Source organism: Urocitellus parryii, chromosome 9 (assembly GCF_045843805.1).
Source record: "Urocitellus parryii isolate mUroPar1 chromosome 9, mUroPar1.hap1, whole genome shotgun sequence".
Lineage (NCBI taxonomy): Eukaryota > Metazoa > Chordata > Mammalia > Rodentia > Sciuridae > Urocitellus > Urocitellus parryii.
In genome coordinates this window covers 143,381,589-143,395,458 of record NC_135539.1, presented here as the reverse complement: position 1 = coordinate 143,395,458, position 13,870 = coordinate 143,381,589, and the positions used below count along the sequence as shown (strand labels likewise).

The 13,870-nt window shown below is 35.0% G+C and overlaps 1 protein-coding gene across 6 annotated transcripts in view; it reads left to right on the top strand.

Moving 5' to 3' along the window:
- The window catches only part of Dcaf6 (DDB1 and CUL4 associated factor 6), a 117,109-nt gene that overhangs the window by 85,704 nt on the left and 17,535 nt on the right, over positions 1-13,870 (top strand). For 3 of the 6 annotated variants that reach the window (XM_077802819.1, XM_077802820.1, XM_077802817.1), the window contains 5 exons: positions 607-724; positions 5,392-5,507; positions 6,361-6,447; positions 6,679-6,997; positions 11,923-11,964. In XM_077802819.1, the coding sequence (XP_077658945.1) occupies positions 607-724; positions 5,392-5,507; positions 6,361-6,447; positions 6,679-6,997; positions 11,923-11,964 (682 nt within the window). The remainder of the gene's footprint in view (positions 1-606; positions 725-5,391; positions 5,508-6,360; positions 6,448-6,678; positions 6,998-11,922; positions 11,965-13,870) is intronic. The other 3 variants (XM_077802822.1, XM_077802818.1, XM_077802821.1) reach the window with 2 other exon arrangements.

Genomic DNA, 13,870 nt, shown 5'->3' with positions numbered 1-13,870 from the left:
GTGATTTTGCTTTCCATAATTAAGAAACAAATTCCTTGTAAGATTAGTCAAGAATAGAAGATGAAGTATAGCAAAATGTGTAATATTATTACAAAGTTTTAGAAAATATTTAAGCATAATAAACACCCCCTCTATGGAGTGCAGGCCATGATCTCTCACTGGAGGATAGATCTGAATTTGAGAAAGCAGGAAATTCAGTAGCATATAATTACTGCAGAATTCCTGCAGAGCCCTGGCCTCTTGTGTCTTGGTGTTCCTGAAGGAGCCCACATGAGTTAGTCTCGATGCTCCAACAACTAAAGAATAATAACCATGAGCTTTCTGTTAAATGAAGGTGCCAGTTGATAATGTATGTCACTGCATATTAATATTCTGTTTCCATAACAATTAAATATGGTTCTCAGTGTATTTGATTTCCCTCTGAATCAAGAGGAGTCATTCAGTGCTAGAATTTGATGCAGGGCTACCTGACATTTCAAATGAGAATTGTAACAGATATGAGAATTACGACAAGGACAGTCTAATTTAAATTTTATAAATTTTAGGAAATGTCATATTTTTACTGGTTTCAAAGACATTTTCAAATGTTTTAAACACAATTTTCAGATAACAGTAATGAAAAGCTGAGCCCCAAACCAGGGACAGGTGAACCAGTTTTAAGTTTGCACTACAGCACAGAAGGAACAACTACAAGCACAATAAAACTGAACTTTACAGATGAATGGTAAGTTAATCTTTTTGTGAAGATGTTCTTAGCCATTTTGTAGGATTGTGTGAGATGTGCATTTTTAGCTTTTTATCATCTTTATGTTTTGATTTGCTATAATGTGTTGGTTCTCAAGCTATCAGTGTGCTTCACAATTATGTGGAGAGCTTGTTAAAACAGATTGATGGACCCCACTTCAACTATGTTTGGCGTGTGATCTGAGAAGTTGCATTTCTAGAAATTTTCCAGATGATGTTGATGTTGCTTATCCTGGCATATTTCTTCTGATAGAAAATATAAATAATATTAATAACCTTCAAATTATTAGTGTAAAAATGTGGAGTCTTGGTTCTATGTACAAATGTGCATTTATGTAGGACTTTTGTTGTTTCGCAACATAATTTTAATTATACTGAATATATCTATTCTCCCCTGCTTTTGTCTTATATTAAATATTCCCATCTTACTAGTCTTCATAAATGTTATCTTACTAGTTCATCAGATAGATATGGTGTGAATGACTTAAGCATTTTCCTAATTCTGTCGTCCATCATCCCCTAGTCCCCGCCCCCCACCACTACCACCATGTACCAGGGACTGAACCCCCGCGGGTGCTTTGCCACTGAGCTGTATCTCCAGTCCTTGTTATTTTTGAGGCAGGGGCTTCCCAAGTTGCTGGGATTACAGGTGTGAGCCACCACATCTGACATAAATACTTTACTTCTCTTGATAAATAAACCTGAAGGCAGGAAAAGCTATTTATCCATAAGTGAACTGTATCTAGAGAAAAAGTATTGCCAGATTATTTTCGAAAGGGCCTTCTCATTGCATTTTTATCAGCAGCATATGAATGAATGCATTTGATGGTCTCCAGGCTAGTGTTCACAGTAGTCATTTATCTTTTAACTTGTGTATTTGACTTTAAAATAATTTTAATTGTTATTTAATTTATCACTAATAAGGTTGAACTTTGTGTTTATTTAATGGTTGTATAGGTTCTCTTTAATGACATCTGATAATACACATTGCTCTGATTCTTACATTTAAAAAAATCATGTAAGCTTCTTATTCTTTGTCAGTGCCTACTGTCTTTTTTGATGAGATATTTACATTTTTTATTTAAATTTATTAATATGAATATATTAATGTCAATTGATATCAACAGTGTATTATTTCTTGATATATGATCGTGTATTGATATAATTCCATAATTATATCAATTTATAGACTATATTTTATTTGAAATTAACATTTAATTATATATTATAATATCACATGCTATTAATATAAAATATCTTATGTACTAACACTACATAGTAGTTATTTATTGACATATAACTATATGTTGATACATGATAATATCGGTTTTATTCCATTCACTGTTTATATGTGTATATTAAAATCTTTCATTAAGTAGGGTTTGAAGTATTATTGAATACCTAATATTCCAGGGACAATTCTAGACACTGGAAATGGATCAGTGAAAAAAATAGATAAGAGAATCTTTGCTATGCCAGAGCTTACATTCTAGGTGAAAGAAACAGTGAACATAGTGATGAAGTGTTCTGCGTAGAGTGTTAGGGGGTCCGGAGCACCATGAGAGAAAGTGGAACAGGTAGAGGTGATCAGGAGACCAAGGGAGGGGTCGGCATCATGGAGGTTGTAACACTGGGCAAACCCTTGAACAGAGGGCCATTTGTGTGTGCAGGGCTTTCCCTATATGCATTCTAGGCAGAAAACCAGTGAGACAGAAGCAGACCTGTGTGCATGGATCTTTAAGAGACCAATGTAGCTGAAGAGGAGTGCCAACGGGAGAGAGGTAGCAGGGAAGGCCAACCAACAAGGAGAAGGTATCTAGAAGAGTTGAAGAAGGGGCTGGGGATGTGGCTCAAGTGGTAGCTCGCTCGCCTGGCATGTGTACGGCCCGGGTTCGATCCTCAGCACCACATACAAACAATGATGTTATGTCCACCGAAAACTAAAAAAAAAAAAAAAGAATTGAAGATGTTTTGATTTCTGCACTGAGGGTATGCCATAGGTACAAGTCAGAACCATTCAAAGGCGATGATAAGCTGGGTGCTGTGGCGCACGCCTGTAATCCCAGAGGCTCAGGAGGCTGAAGAGGAGGATCACAAGTTCAAGGCCAGCCTTAGTAAAAAGTGAGGTGCTAAGCAACTCAGTGAGACCCTGTCTCCAAATAAAATACATAATAGGGCTGGGGATGTGGCTCAGTGGTTGAGAGCCCCTGAGTTCAATCCCCCCGTGCCAAGAAAAGTGAGGAAAGGAAGGGGAGGTAGTGAAAAGTGCCTGGGGTCTAGGCAGGCGTTAAAGGTGCAGTCATCGGGTTTCTTCATGAGCCCTGGCTTTTGATCTTAACATTTTAAAATCATATCTGTGGCCCTTTACTTTGCCTTGTCTTTTCTCATGTTTCTGTATAAAACAGACTGACTGACTTCTTATAAAAACATTGTTTTAGGAAAAGTCATAATTCCATTCTTTTTTTTTTTCAAAAGGGCCCTCAAAAGTATGCAGTCTTTTTTTTTTTTTTTAATCCAATATGGTGTCTTGCTTTTATTTAGTTTCTTTGGTGACAAATGAAGTAGTAGGACATACAACTTGGACTCTGGTTTAACAAGCTGTGGAACCGCTCTTATCAGTTTTCTTACCTAGAAATGAGCATGTTTTACTAGAAATGAGTAGGCTTACAAAATAATCCTACTTCAAAGGTTTATTTTGAAGATTTGTTATTGACTTATGATGTCTATTTATTATAGAATTGAGGATATAACTTGTTTTATGTTGCAAATATTTTTCCCAGTTTGGTGTTCCTTTTGTAGTTTACTTAGGGTGGTTTTGCTTTCTGATTTCTACCTGTGAGCTCATGCTTAGAAAAGCTTTGTCTTTCCTAAAATTAAGGAGAAATTTTCTTTTTATTTTCCTCTTTTTTATGGTTTTATATTAAAAACTATATACTTAATACTTATGGAATTTATTTTCCTATAAAATACAATATAGAGCTATAGCATTAGTTGTTCTGCACGACTGTTCCTTTGTCCCAGTATCATTTATTAAACAGTTTTTTTTCTCTGTGATCTAAAATGCCATGTTAACTATGCTAAATGTATTTATTTGGATAGCGTGTCTTTTCCATGAATATCTCTATATTCCTACACCGGTACCATAATGTTTTAATTATTATGACTTATACACTAAGCATTTTATTCATACCTATACCACAGCTTTCTCTGTGGGAAAAAGAAACATATAGTGGCTTATCTTTACCTCAGTGGCTGCCTATTTCCTACTGGTTAAAAAGAAATGCACATTCATTGCAAAAATAAACAAATCAGCATTAAAAATTTCACCTGTAGTGATCCTATTAGGATGACACTTGCAACACTGGTACATAGCTCTCTTGACATTTTTCTCTGCATATATACTCTTGTAGGTATATATTCTTATTTGAAATAATACCAATTTATACATGTATGCTTTTTAAAAATATCAAATTTACTTTTGCAATTAGTCTAAAAGGGTTGTTATAAAATCTTGGCAAAAATTCATAATAATTTGCATTGTTTATTGGGTTACTGCTGTTCAACTATAATTAACATTTTAAGTTATTGTCTTTCTTAAGCTTACTTCTTCATATTTATTCTGAATTTAGAGAATTATTGCATTTTCATGAATTCAATTTTAATCTGTCATGTTATAATACATTATATTCTTTCCGACGCAATTCCTCCTTACACATTTCCGGAAACTTGTCACAGAATACTCAGTGAAAATTGCTCATTTAAATTAGTTTAGTACTCTCTTGTGGCCAGAATACTAATAGCACCACAGCTATAATCAGGTGGGTTTTAAAACTAAAACAGAAACCATCACCTCTTTTGATAAATCATAATGCTTAGTCTTCTGCTGTATTTGATTTTTTGTTGTTTTTGTTGTGTTATTCTGTTTTGTTTTTGTTTGGGGTACCAGGGATTGAAACCAGAAGTACTTGACCACTGAGCCACATCCCTAGCCCATTTTATATTTAGAGACAGGGTCTTGCCAAGTTGCATAGGGCCTTGCGAAGTTGATGGGGCCGGCTTTGAACTTGAGATCCTCCTGTTTTAGCCTTCTGAGCCACTGAGATTATAGGCATGTGCCACCATACCTGGCTGCTGTCATATTTGAACAACAAACCAGAACTGGAAAGGATCAATGGGGGAGTATTTCAGAGACCAAAGAAATGAACAGCCTTCCATTCAAGTATTAATATAAAAATAGTCTGAACCACAGTCTAAAAGGGCATATGATCAAAATCTATAAAACCATTAAAAATTGAAGTCTGGTGTCTAGCTGTAGACAAAGAGAGAGTCAAATATAATTCACTTAAAATTTCATAGAGACCAGGGCTAGAGGGGTGTAGCTTAAGATGCCCTGGATTTATACCCTGGTGTGCGGATGCACACAGATGTGTAGAAATGCATACTAGATCATAGAAGCATCAAAACAGTGAACAGGTGTTCCTCATTTTAAAATCTTCTTTATACTGAAAGTATGTTAGATTAATCTTTTGTTTTTAATTTCTATTCTGAATTTTCTGCTGTACTTCTCTAGTTGTAAAACAAAAAGCATCCTTAAAGTTCACTTTTATTAACTTTGTGGTGGAACCATTTGTCTTGTTTTGGTGGTAGGAGCAGTACAGCCTCAAGTTCTAGAGGAAATGGGAGCCATTGCAAATCTGAGGGTCAGGAGGGATCCTTGGGTCCGCAGAGCTCCATGCAGGCACCAGAAGGAGATAGTGAAACAAGTAAGGGTTTTTTTTGTTTTGTCTTTATGAATCCCCAGTGTTGGATGTCCACCTGTTTTTTCTGTTCCCTCCAGGGCTGCACTTTTGTTATGTTTAACAGGTTACTCTTAACCTACTGTAGCCCAGCTCTTATATTGATAAGTAGCAAACACAAAAGGGGGGGACCTTAGGCCGTCACAGGAAGGCATAGTGAAGCATAGTCCCACGTGTAGATACCAGGACTAGGATGAGTGGTCATTTTGATGTGAATGTGTGAGATATAAGTGTTAATTTGAACTGTTCCAGTTTCATATGTGGCAGTGAAATCCATTGTATGTCTTGATTATTAAACAGTGTAGATGGTTTATAGGGGGAAAACAGAAGCAGTCAAGGCTTAACAAAGTGTGAATGATGCCCATGAAATGCCATTTAGGGAACTTTTTAGAACCCTTTCCTAGTAGAATATTGTTACACAAACATTAGTTAGGTTTTAGTGTCCAGCACAGAGACTAGAACACTGGAGATATTCAGTAAATGCTTGATAAATGAAGTTACAAATGAATTATGTTTTTAGGTTAGAAAAAGCATGAACAAGTTATATCAGCAGTGAGGGGTAATCTAAAGCAGATATTCTGCATATAGAACTCAACAAAGCTCAGGGCCTGGACTTTGGAAAGAGGAAGTGGGCCCATCTACCCTTGATTGCGTTTGTACAGTTCTGTGCACAAATATATATTTGCATTGTACTGGGGTAAAGTTCTGTCTAAATGTCAAAGGTTTCTATGACACTTCATCTGTAGGGAAGCTGGAGTATTAAGTTGGTATTTATTTTTCAAAAAAATTAAGATTTAATAATGATTTGATTTATTTCCAGAAGCCTCTGAAGAAGTATCAGAGAATATGCCAGAATATGAGGAAGGTACATCTGCAGAAAACCCAGTTCAGAGCTGTGTAGATATAGGTAAGTTTTCTTGCTCTCTCTACATAATTGCTTCTTAAGGGGAAATGAACAAACTTAATCTGTGTTAGTCCTCCATAGTTAGAGACCACCTCTAAATGGGTGTGTTGTACAGCTTTCCTCGTTGAGGAATGAAATTTCATATTTATTTTGTCAGCAACTAAGTTAGGTTAAGTGATGTTGTCCATATCGCTAATTGTTAGGTGCTGCTTTATTTTCTGTCAACACAATTAGATAACTTCACAGCTGAGCCATTGGATTCCAGCTCTGGAGAAAGGAATGATCTCAGTCTTGATAGCCCTTGTGGGGTTCCAGAAGAATCTACTTTGTCTGAAAAAGACAAGGAACTGGAAACTGTAGATCAGAACAGGACTGAGAGTGCTGCCATAGAAACTAATATCAGTCCTGAGCCCCAGTCCCAAACAGAAGCCATCGGTCCTTTGGCTCATGAGGAAACATCAGCCAGGGACTCTGCGCTCCAGGACACAGATGACAGTGATGATGACCCAGTGCTGATACCAGGTGCAAGGTATCGAACAGGACCTGGTGATAGGTGAGTAAAGTTTTAATTAGCTTAAGCTGTAAAAAGCACATTTCACGGGGGTTTGTTGAAAAGTCACATAAGAGAGCCTGTTTTTCATCCCTTCCTTAGGGTTTCTCGTAGTATAACCCACAGTAAATTATTTTCATAGCATATTCTTTGAACAGATTGCATTAAGAGAGAAATAAAAAGTCATCTTTACTCTGTGTCTCTGTACAGAGCAGCTTACTCCTCAGTTTGCAGAGGAAGAGAAAGGAATGTTAACATTGACCAAAAGGTTGTTCTTAAAGCTAAGTTATATTTAGTTGTCAGATTGCCTTATAGGTACTCTGACCTTTATCTGTTTTGTTTTTGTTTTATATTAACTTTTTCTGCTTTCCTGCTGGCTCTGACTTTTTAATAAGCTTAATGACTTGATTTAGAAAATGAAAAATTACAGTAACAAATATTGTAGCAACAATAAAAAATTGAATTGCTGATACGTTCATATTATTTTCCATTTTTCTATATGTGATCACAAGAACATATTTTATTTTTTAGGAGATAAAATAAATAATACATTCCATACTTGTAGAAAACTTACTATAATCAGTGATATCATGTCATTGTAAGTTCTGTCTTATTCCAGAAAATCCAGTTTATTCTTAAAATCCTAGTTTACACAGGAGTGAGGTTCTGTTCAGACCATTTCACATATTTACATTCAGCTGACATTTTAGTAAGAATTAAAAATCAGTCAGTCATAGGACCTGGCTCACACTGAAAACACTAAATGATGGCTGTGTTAAATAACCCCAAGATATTTATTCTCTGTGGCCATGTAGACTTAAAAAACAATGACAGTGAGCAGCAGCTCCAAGAGAGAAAAACTGACAGATGACAAGTAAAAACCCTGAGCAGCATGACCTTGGGGATCAATGGAAACCCCTTTCTCTAATTGGAAAGGATATGCCCTTCCTTGGTCATCTTTGGGAAGTGTTTACTTTGCCATGAGACTGTTTTCAAATGCACAGCAAGTGCATTTGTGCTTTGAATCAAACGTCTTCTCTTTTCCTACCACCCATTTAGTCCTTAGCATTCTTAATATATTATTTTATTTTTTAAATATTTGTTTATTTTTTAATTGTAGATGGACACAATACCTTTATTTTATTTATTCATTTTTATGTGGTGCTGAGGATCAAACTCAGGGCCTCACGTGTGTTAGGCAAGTGTTCTACTGCTGAGCCACTACCCAGCCCCCTTAATATATATTTTAGATGAGTAAAAGTTACTTCTTTTTCTTTCCATACCCAGAGCAGAGTCCCTTACAATGTCATCACCTCATAATATATGCAGATAAAGTTAACAAACACAGTACAATTTGAAAATCAAGATGATGGTTTCCACACCCTGAGTGAAAAACTGTGTTCTATAATTACTTAAGCTTATTCACTTATAGTCTTCTATGTATGTAAGTTATATTTTTAATTTAAAATTTTTTCTTCTGTATTGTTCATAAAAACAAAATTTTAGTGTCCAGTTTCTAATTATGTGTACCATATCACTTTCTGTGTTCATTTATTTAAAGAATTAATGTATTTTTAATGGCTATTAGACACTTGCAGAAAATTGTAATTATTTAGCATCTTCTGTGCAGAAAATTGTAATTATTTAGCATCTTCTGTTCAGGCTAAGTAACACCTTTTTATGCTAAGCTGAGGAAACTGAGGTGCTAAAAGGAGTTTTGTATATCCTTGACGTAAGGAAAATTTTCTTTTTAAACCCAGTAATATGACATCAATGAGAAAGGAGGGTTTGAGGGAATAAGAATCCTAGAGAATCCAGAAACTGTAATATCTTTCTATAGAGATTATCATTTACTTACCATTTACATAATACTTAGATGATTTATATGTTTTAGGGATTTTCTTAGGGTTTGGATCTGCCACAGTTGGCACCTGATAGCTTCATTAACCCAGGAAACCCAGGTTCTGAACTAGACTAGCAGGATCTTCCAAAGTTGGTAATTATGGACATCAGCCTAGAACTGTGACCCCATTTTATGCATAAACTCTCATGGTTAAATCCAGATTTAAAAACATCCTAGGTTCACATTGGTTTCCTTACCTTTTTAAAAATTAAATGTTATTTATATTCTCTATGCTCAGTTTGGATGTTAACCTTAGTTTGCCCTGTATATTATTTTGTTTTATTTTACAGGTCACAGTAATAAACTTACTGAATAGTAAAAGAATAATAAAATTCTTACCCCTCAAGATACTTAGTAATTATTGAAGAAATATACAAGCTATTTAAAACATGGAAAACAAATTTAATAAATATATGAAATTAAGTAAAAATAGTATTTATGTATATAAATACACACAAACACATATACTGCAGTGATACTAGCATGATGAGTACTCATTTTATAATTACATAAGTTGTTCCTTTGAGATTTGGATTATTATTTTCTCTTTTAAGAATTTACAAATGGTGAGAATTTTCCTTTTTTTTTTTAGTTTCTAACCTCCTTAGCACCATCTTGACTTAATTTGAATTACCTATAAGAAGTATGCTTTTAATATTTCTGCACTTTTAAAAGAGTGCTTTATCCTTGAGACTACTACCAGTTGTTACTTCTAAATTTAAAGGGATAGATAAGTTGACTTTTATTCTAAAGAAAGAAAGTCTTAAGAGATAATTTTGTTTCTTAAGAACTTGAGAATTATTATTTACCAGCTTGTAATTTAGGCATGTGATAAGATGAGTTTTTGTATCTGAAGAGGCTAAGAATCCTGAAGTGCTGCCATGAAAACTGGAACATTTGGCTCTTACAATCACACATGGATGAAATGACCCCCTAAACATGTGCATATTGTAGAGGTCCCTCATTGCTGCCGTTTAAAAAGCCCAGTCCGTATTAGTTTAGTTAGGGTACATTAGCTTAGTTACTGGTCCCAAAAGAAAATATGGTAAAAGTGCATAGTTAATTAAACCTACACCTTAATGCATATGAACAACTCCATAATGGATCTCATAATTTATTGCCCCAATTTAATTTTACTTCAATTTTATTTTTCCAAATGTAATTTTTTAAATGAAATTTAAAAGACATAGATAAGTTATTTTGGACAAGTGTAATCTAAAAATATCACAGCAGTTCCTTGTATTGCAGAGTAATGATTTTTTTAAAAATTTGCATTCTTATAAATTGGTTAATTAGAAATGACCCAGGTTTTCACTTTTGGACTGAGATCAAGCATGAGAAGGATGTCTTAGGAAAAATGGCCTTAACAACTAACATAGATAGTTTTAAACGGAATGCTCTTCTGATTAACTGTAGCAAGTCTGTATGAATATAACTGGGACCCTGTACAGCAGAGGTCAGCAGATTCTTTTCCTAAAGGACTAGATAATAAATATTTTAGGCTTTGCTGACCTAGAAGCAAAGTAGAGACTATTATGAGGTACTTATATAACATTTTAAATATAAGCATTTTAAGATGTAAAAACTGTTCTTAATCTAAAGGTCATTACAAAAACAGCTGGCTACAGTTTGCAGATCCCTGTCCTAAAGTCAGTCAGTCATATAGAGAGAAACCAAGCCATAGGCTGTGGAAAATGCCTTTACTGGCAGAATTCCAAAGTTTAAGACAATGGACTATATGAATCACCACATATTTTGGTCCCTTAAACTTTGTCTAGGGCAAGAATATATTAAATATTAATATTAGAAATTAAATGGAAAATGAATCTAAAAATGAAATAAATACATATATGCTTTGTATCCTGGAATTAAAAAGCAACACATGAGATTAGCACAGGTGCCCCTTACTGCCTATGGGATGCATTCAGAAGGTCAAGTGTGTGCTCTTGGAATGGCGGAAGAGATGCAGTTTTTAATGTCAGATCCACTGTGGAGCAGTCCTTGGAATGATGGCCTGGCTGGTAGCTCTTCTCTTGCTGAATTTAAGAGGAAAATGAAATTGATGTGCAAAACAAGCAAATGAAACTTCCTGAAGCAGTGCTCACTTGATGTTGAATAATTTTAGTTGTAGCCTCAGTTTAATTAAGAAGCTTTAACAATTTTCTCCCTAGAGATTAAAGATATTAATCCTGGGCTGAGGTTTTGACTCAAGTGGTAGAGCGCTTGCCTAGCATGTTCTATTCTCAGAACCACATATAAATTAATAAATAAGTAAAGGTCCATCAACAACTAAAAAATATTTTTAAAAAAGATTAATCCCATGTTGCCTATTAATCATTTTTTAAAAGTGTATATTATTTGCATAGCGTTGTGGGTGTATCCACCTACTCTGGTCTCTGTGGAAGGTGGCCATTGTTTTTAAAGCCAGAATTCTTTGTACTGTGAATTTGCCAACCTGTGTTAGCAGTCATCATTATAACCACTCATTCCATGTTTTTGGTGATTCTAGTTTACTCTTTATTAAAGAAAATTGCAGAGGCAAAAAAGTAAAGAAAAAGAACTGGTCTCCTAGGGAGGTAAAAACCCTGTTACTCTTTGCTTGCTGCTTCTATATCCTCTTGTGCTTAGGCCACATGAGTCAGCTCCAGGCCTAATGATTTATTTCCCAAAGCACAGCTCAGCTCTGCGGAGCATAATGTAGGTGTTCCAGGGGATGGTATTCATGACTCAGTACAGTTCCCCACGTTCTGTGACAGGTTCAGTTCTATTTATTTGAAAGATAAAAGAGATTGAGAGCAATGTCTTCCTTCTAATCTTTCTTCAGTGATTGTGTCTGTTTGCTTAATTTCTTTGTACACATTTAGTTGGATGACATATTCTTCTTTAATGCCCTAAGTCACAAAGGGAAGCAAATTTCTTTTTAGATTGAGATGATTGATGGTGAAAGTGGTAACCTTAATGCTTTACATATTTGGTTCTTTGGAGTCTTTGTAAGTGACTTTAGTTATTGTGTTCCCTTCACTAGATTTAATATCAGAGGAACTACAATAGGTGATAGAATAATGAGGTAATTCAGAATGTTCCTTCTTTATTTCTTCTTTATGATGGATTTGCCAGGTCCTCTCTTTCCACAGCTAACCATCTTTCCTATTAACAGTTAATATTCCTTTGAACTTACTGAACTCTGTTAAACCTTGTAAAGCAGGTTGCTTTTCACAAACTATATTTAGCTGCATGCACTGCATGGGAATAAAATAAAAAGAAATCTGTGTGCAGATATATCTGGTGTTCTCTTCAAGTGTGTCATGACAAAATAACTGTAATCCAAATTGATATCCTTTGAATATTGGGTACTCTTTGAGTATTTTGTTGAAGAATGCAACTTAAATTTTTTAAAAACCTGATTGGCATAATAATTGTCAAGTTTTCGTTATTTTTTCCTGAAATCAAATAAAAATGAACTTGCTTCTAATTATGTTGCATAGGTTTTAAGATTCTGATTTCTCAAAGCTGTTTTTTTATAATTCAGTACTTAAGGATGTCATAGATCAAGATGATATATGACCCTCAAACTCATCTCTAATTTGAAGTCTGATATGAGAGTATGTTTTTAAGTAGGACTTTAAAGTGAACCTCAATCCTATCAATCATCTACCCAAAACCTGGTTTACTGACAGAATCAATTTATACCTAATTCTTAGAGGTATATTATGTGTTACTTACCCTCAGTTTCAAAAACAGAGTAGAATATGAAATATGTAGCAATAATCAGAAATGTAAAATTAATAGAGTTCATAGGTACCACAGAAATAATAAAATAAGCCAAAAATTATAGATAAATATCAGTTCTTGTCCTCCGGATTCTCATGTAAAAGTCTCAAACTTATTTTTCCTCTTGTGCTAATGTTTCTAGACTGAACATTATGGTATATATGAGATAACTTTTTACAAATTAGCTTATTACTAGTTATCTAATGACAGTAGATAATTAGTAATAGAGAAGAGCTACCAGCCAGGCCATCATTCCAGTTTGTTTCAAGACTGTGATTTTCTTGGTTTATATTTTTTAGCACAAGAGCTCAAAATTGGTTTCTTCTTATACAATGAAAATTGTAGTTTAAAAGTACTATGTTCCTTTAAATGAATTTTAGAAAAGCTAAAGCCTTGAAGAGTTGATTATTTTGAATTAATAGACAGTGGTTAAACAGAAAATGTGACAGTAACCTCCCTTTGGAGTTAATGATATTACACTTATACTTCTCTCCCTCACATAGAGATTATCTGGGAAAACTTGTAATTGGAAGACAGTCATTTCCTACACAATACACACATTAATTCTGCTTCCCCTGTTAGCAATTAGGGATAGATGTTCAAGGAGTGTAAATTTCTGTTAAGGTAAAATAATCGCAGATTCTCTTTACAATTCATGTAACTGTTCTTTGCTAGGAACTGTCTTGTAGTGTCTTGTGAATGTGTCTTACTATAAGGTTCTAGCATTCTAAGTGATCATGCTGCATTGCCTGCTCCTCTTGGTGATGGGTACAGTGGTAGTCATCCTCTACCTACATCCTGCTCTTCTCTGGTCACCTTGAACTTGGTCTCTTAAAGTAGTCCTCCTATCCGCTTCAGGCCTTCCCTGTGGCCCTGCCTCCAGAGACTCCCTGTGGCCCTTGCTGGGGCAGAGCGAGAGCCTCTGCCTGGTGTGCAGCCTCTCTGATCTCTGGTGCTGAGATCAGGTGAACTTGGGGTGTTACTAAATGCGTGCATTATGCCACCTGTGCCCTCTGACCGAAATGACTTCCCCTCACCAGTGTAATCTTTTTGGCTGCCTCATCAATATTCATCTTGGGCTTTTTTGGGAAACTTTACCTAGCCCAAGTATTTCATAATCCTGACTATGTGCCTATCATATTTTATTGCATGTATGTCTGTTTTCCTATACAAGACTGTAAGCACCTTTAAGAACAGTGTAA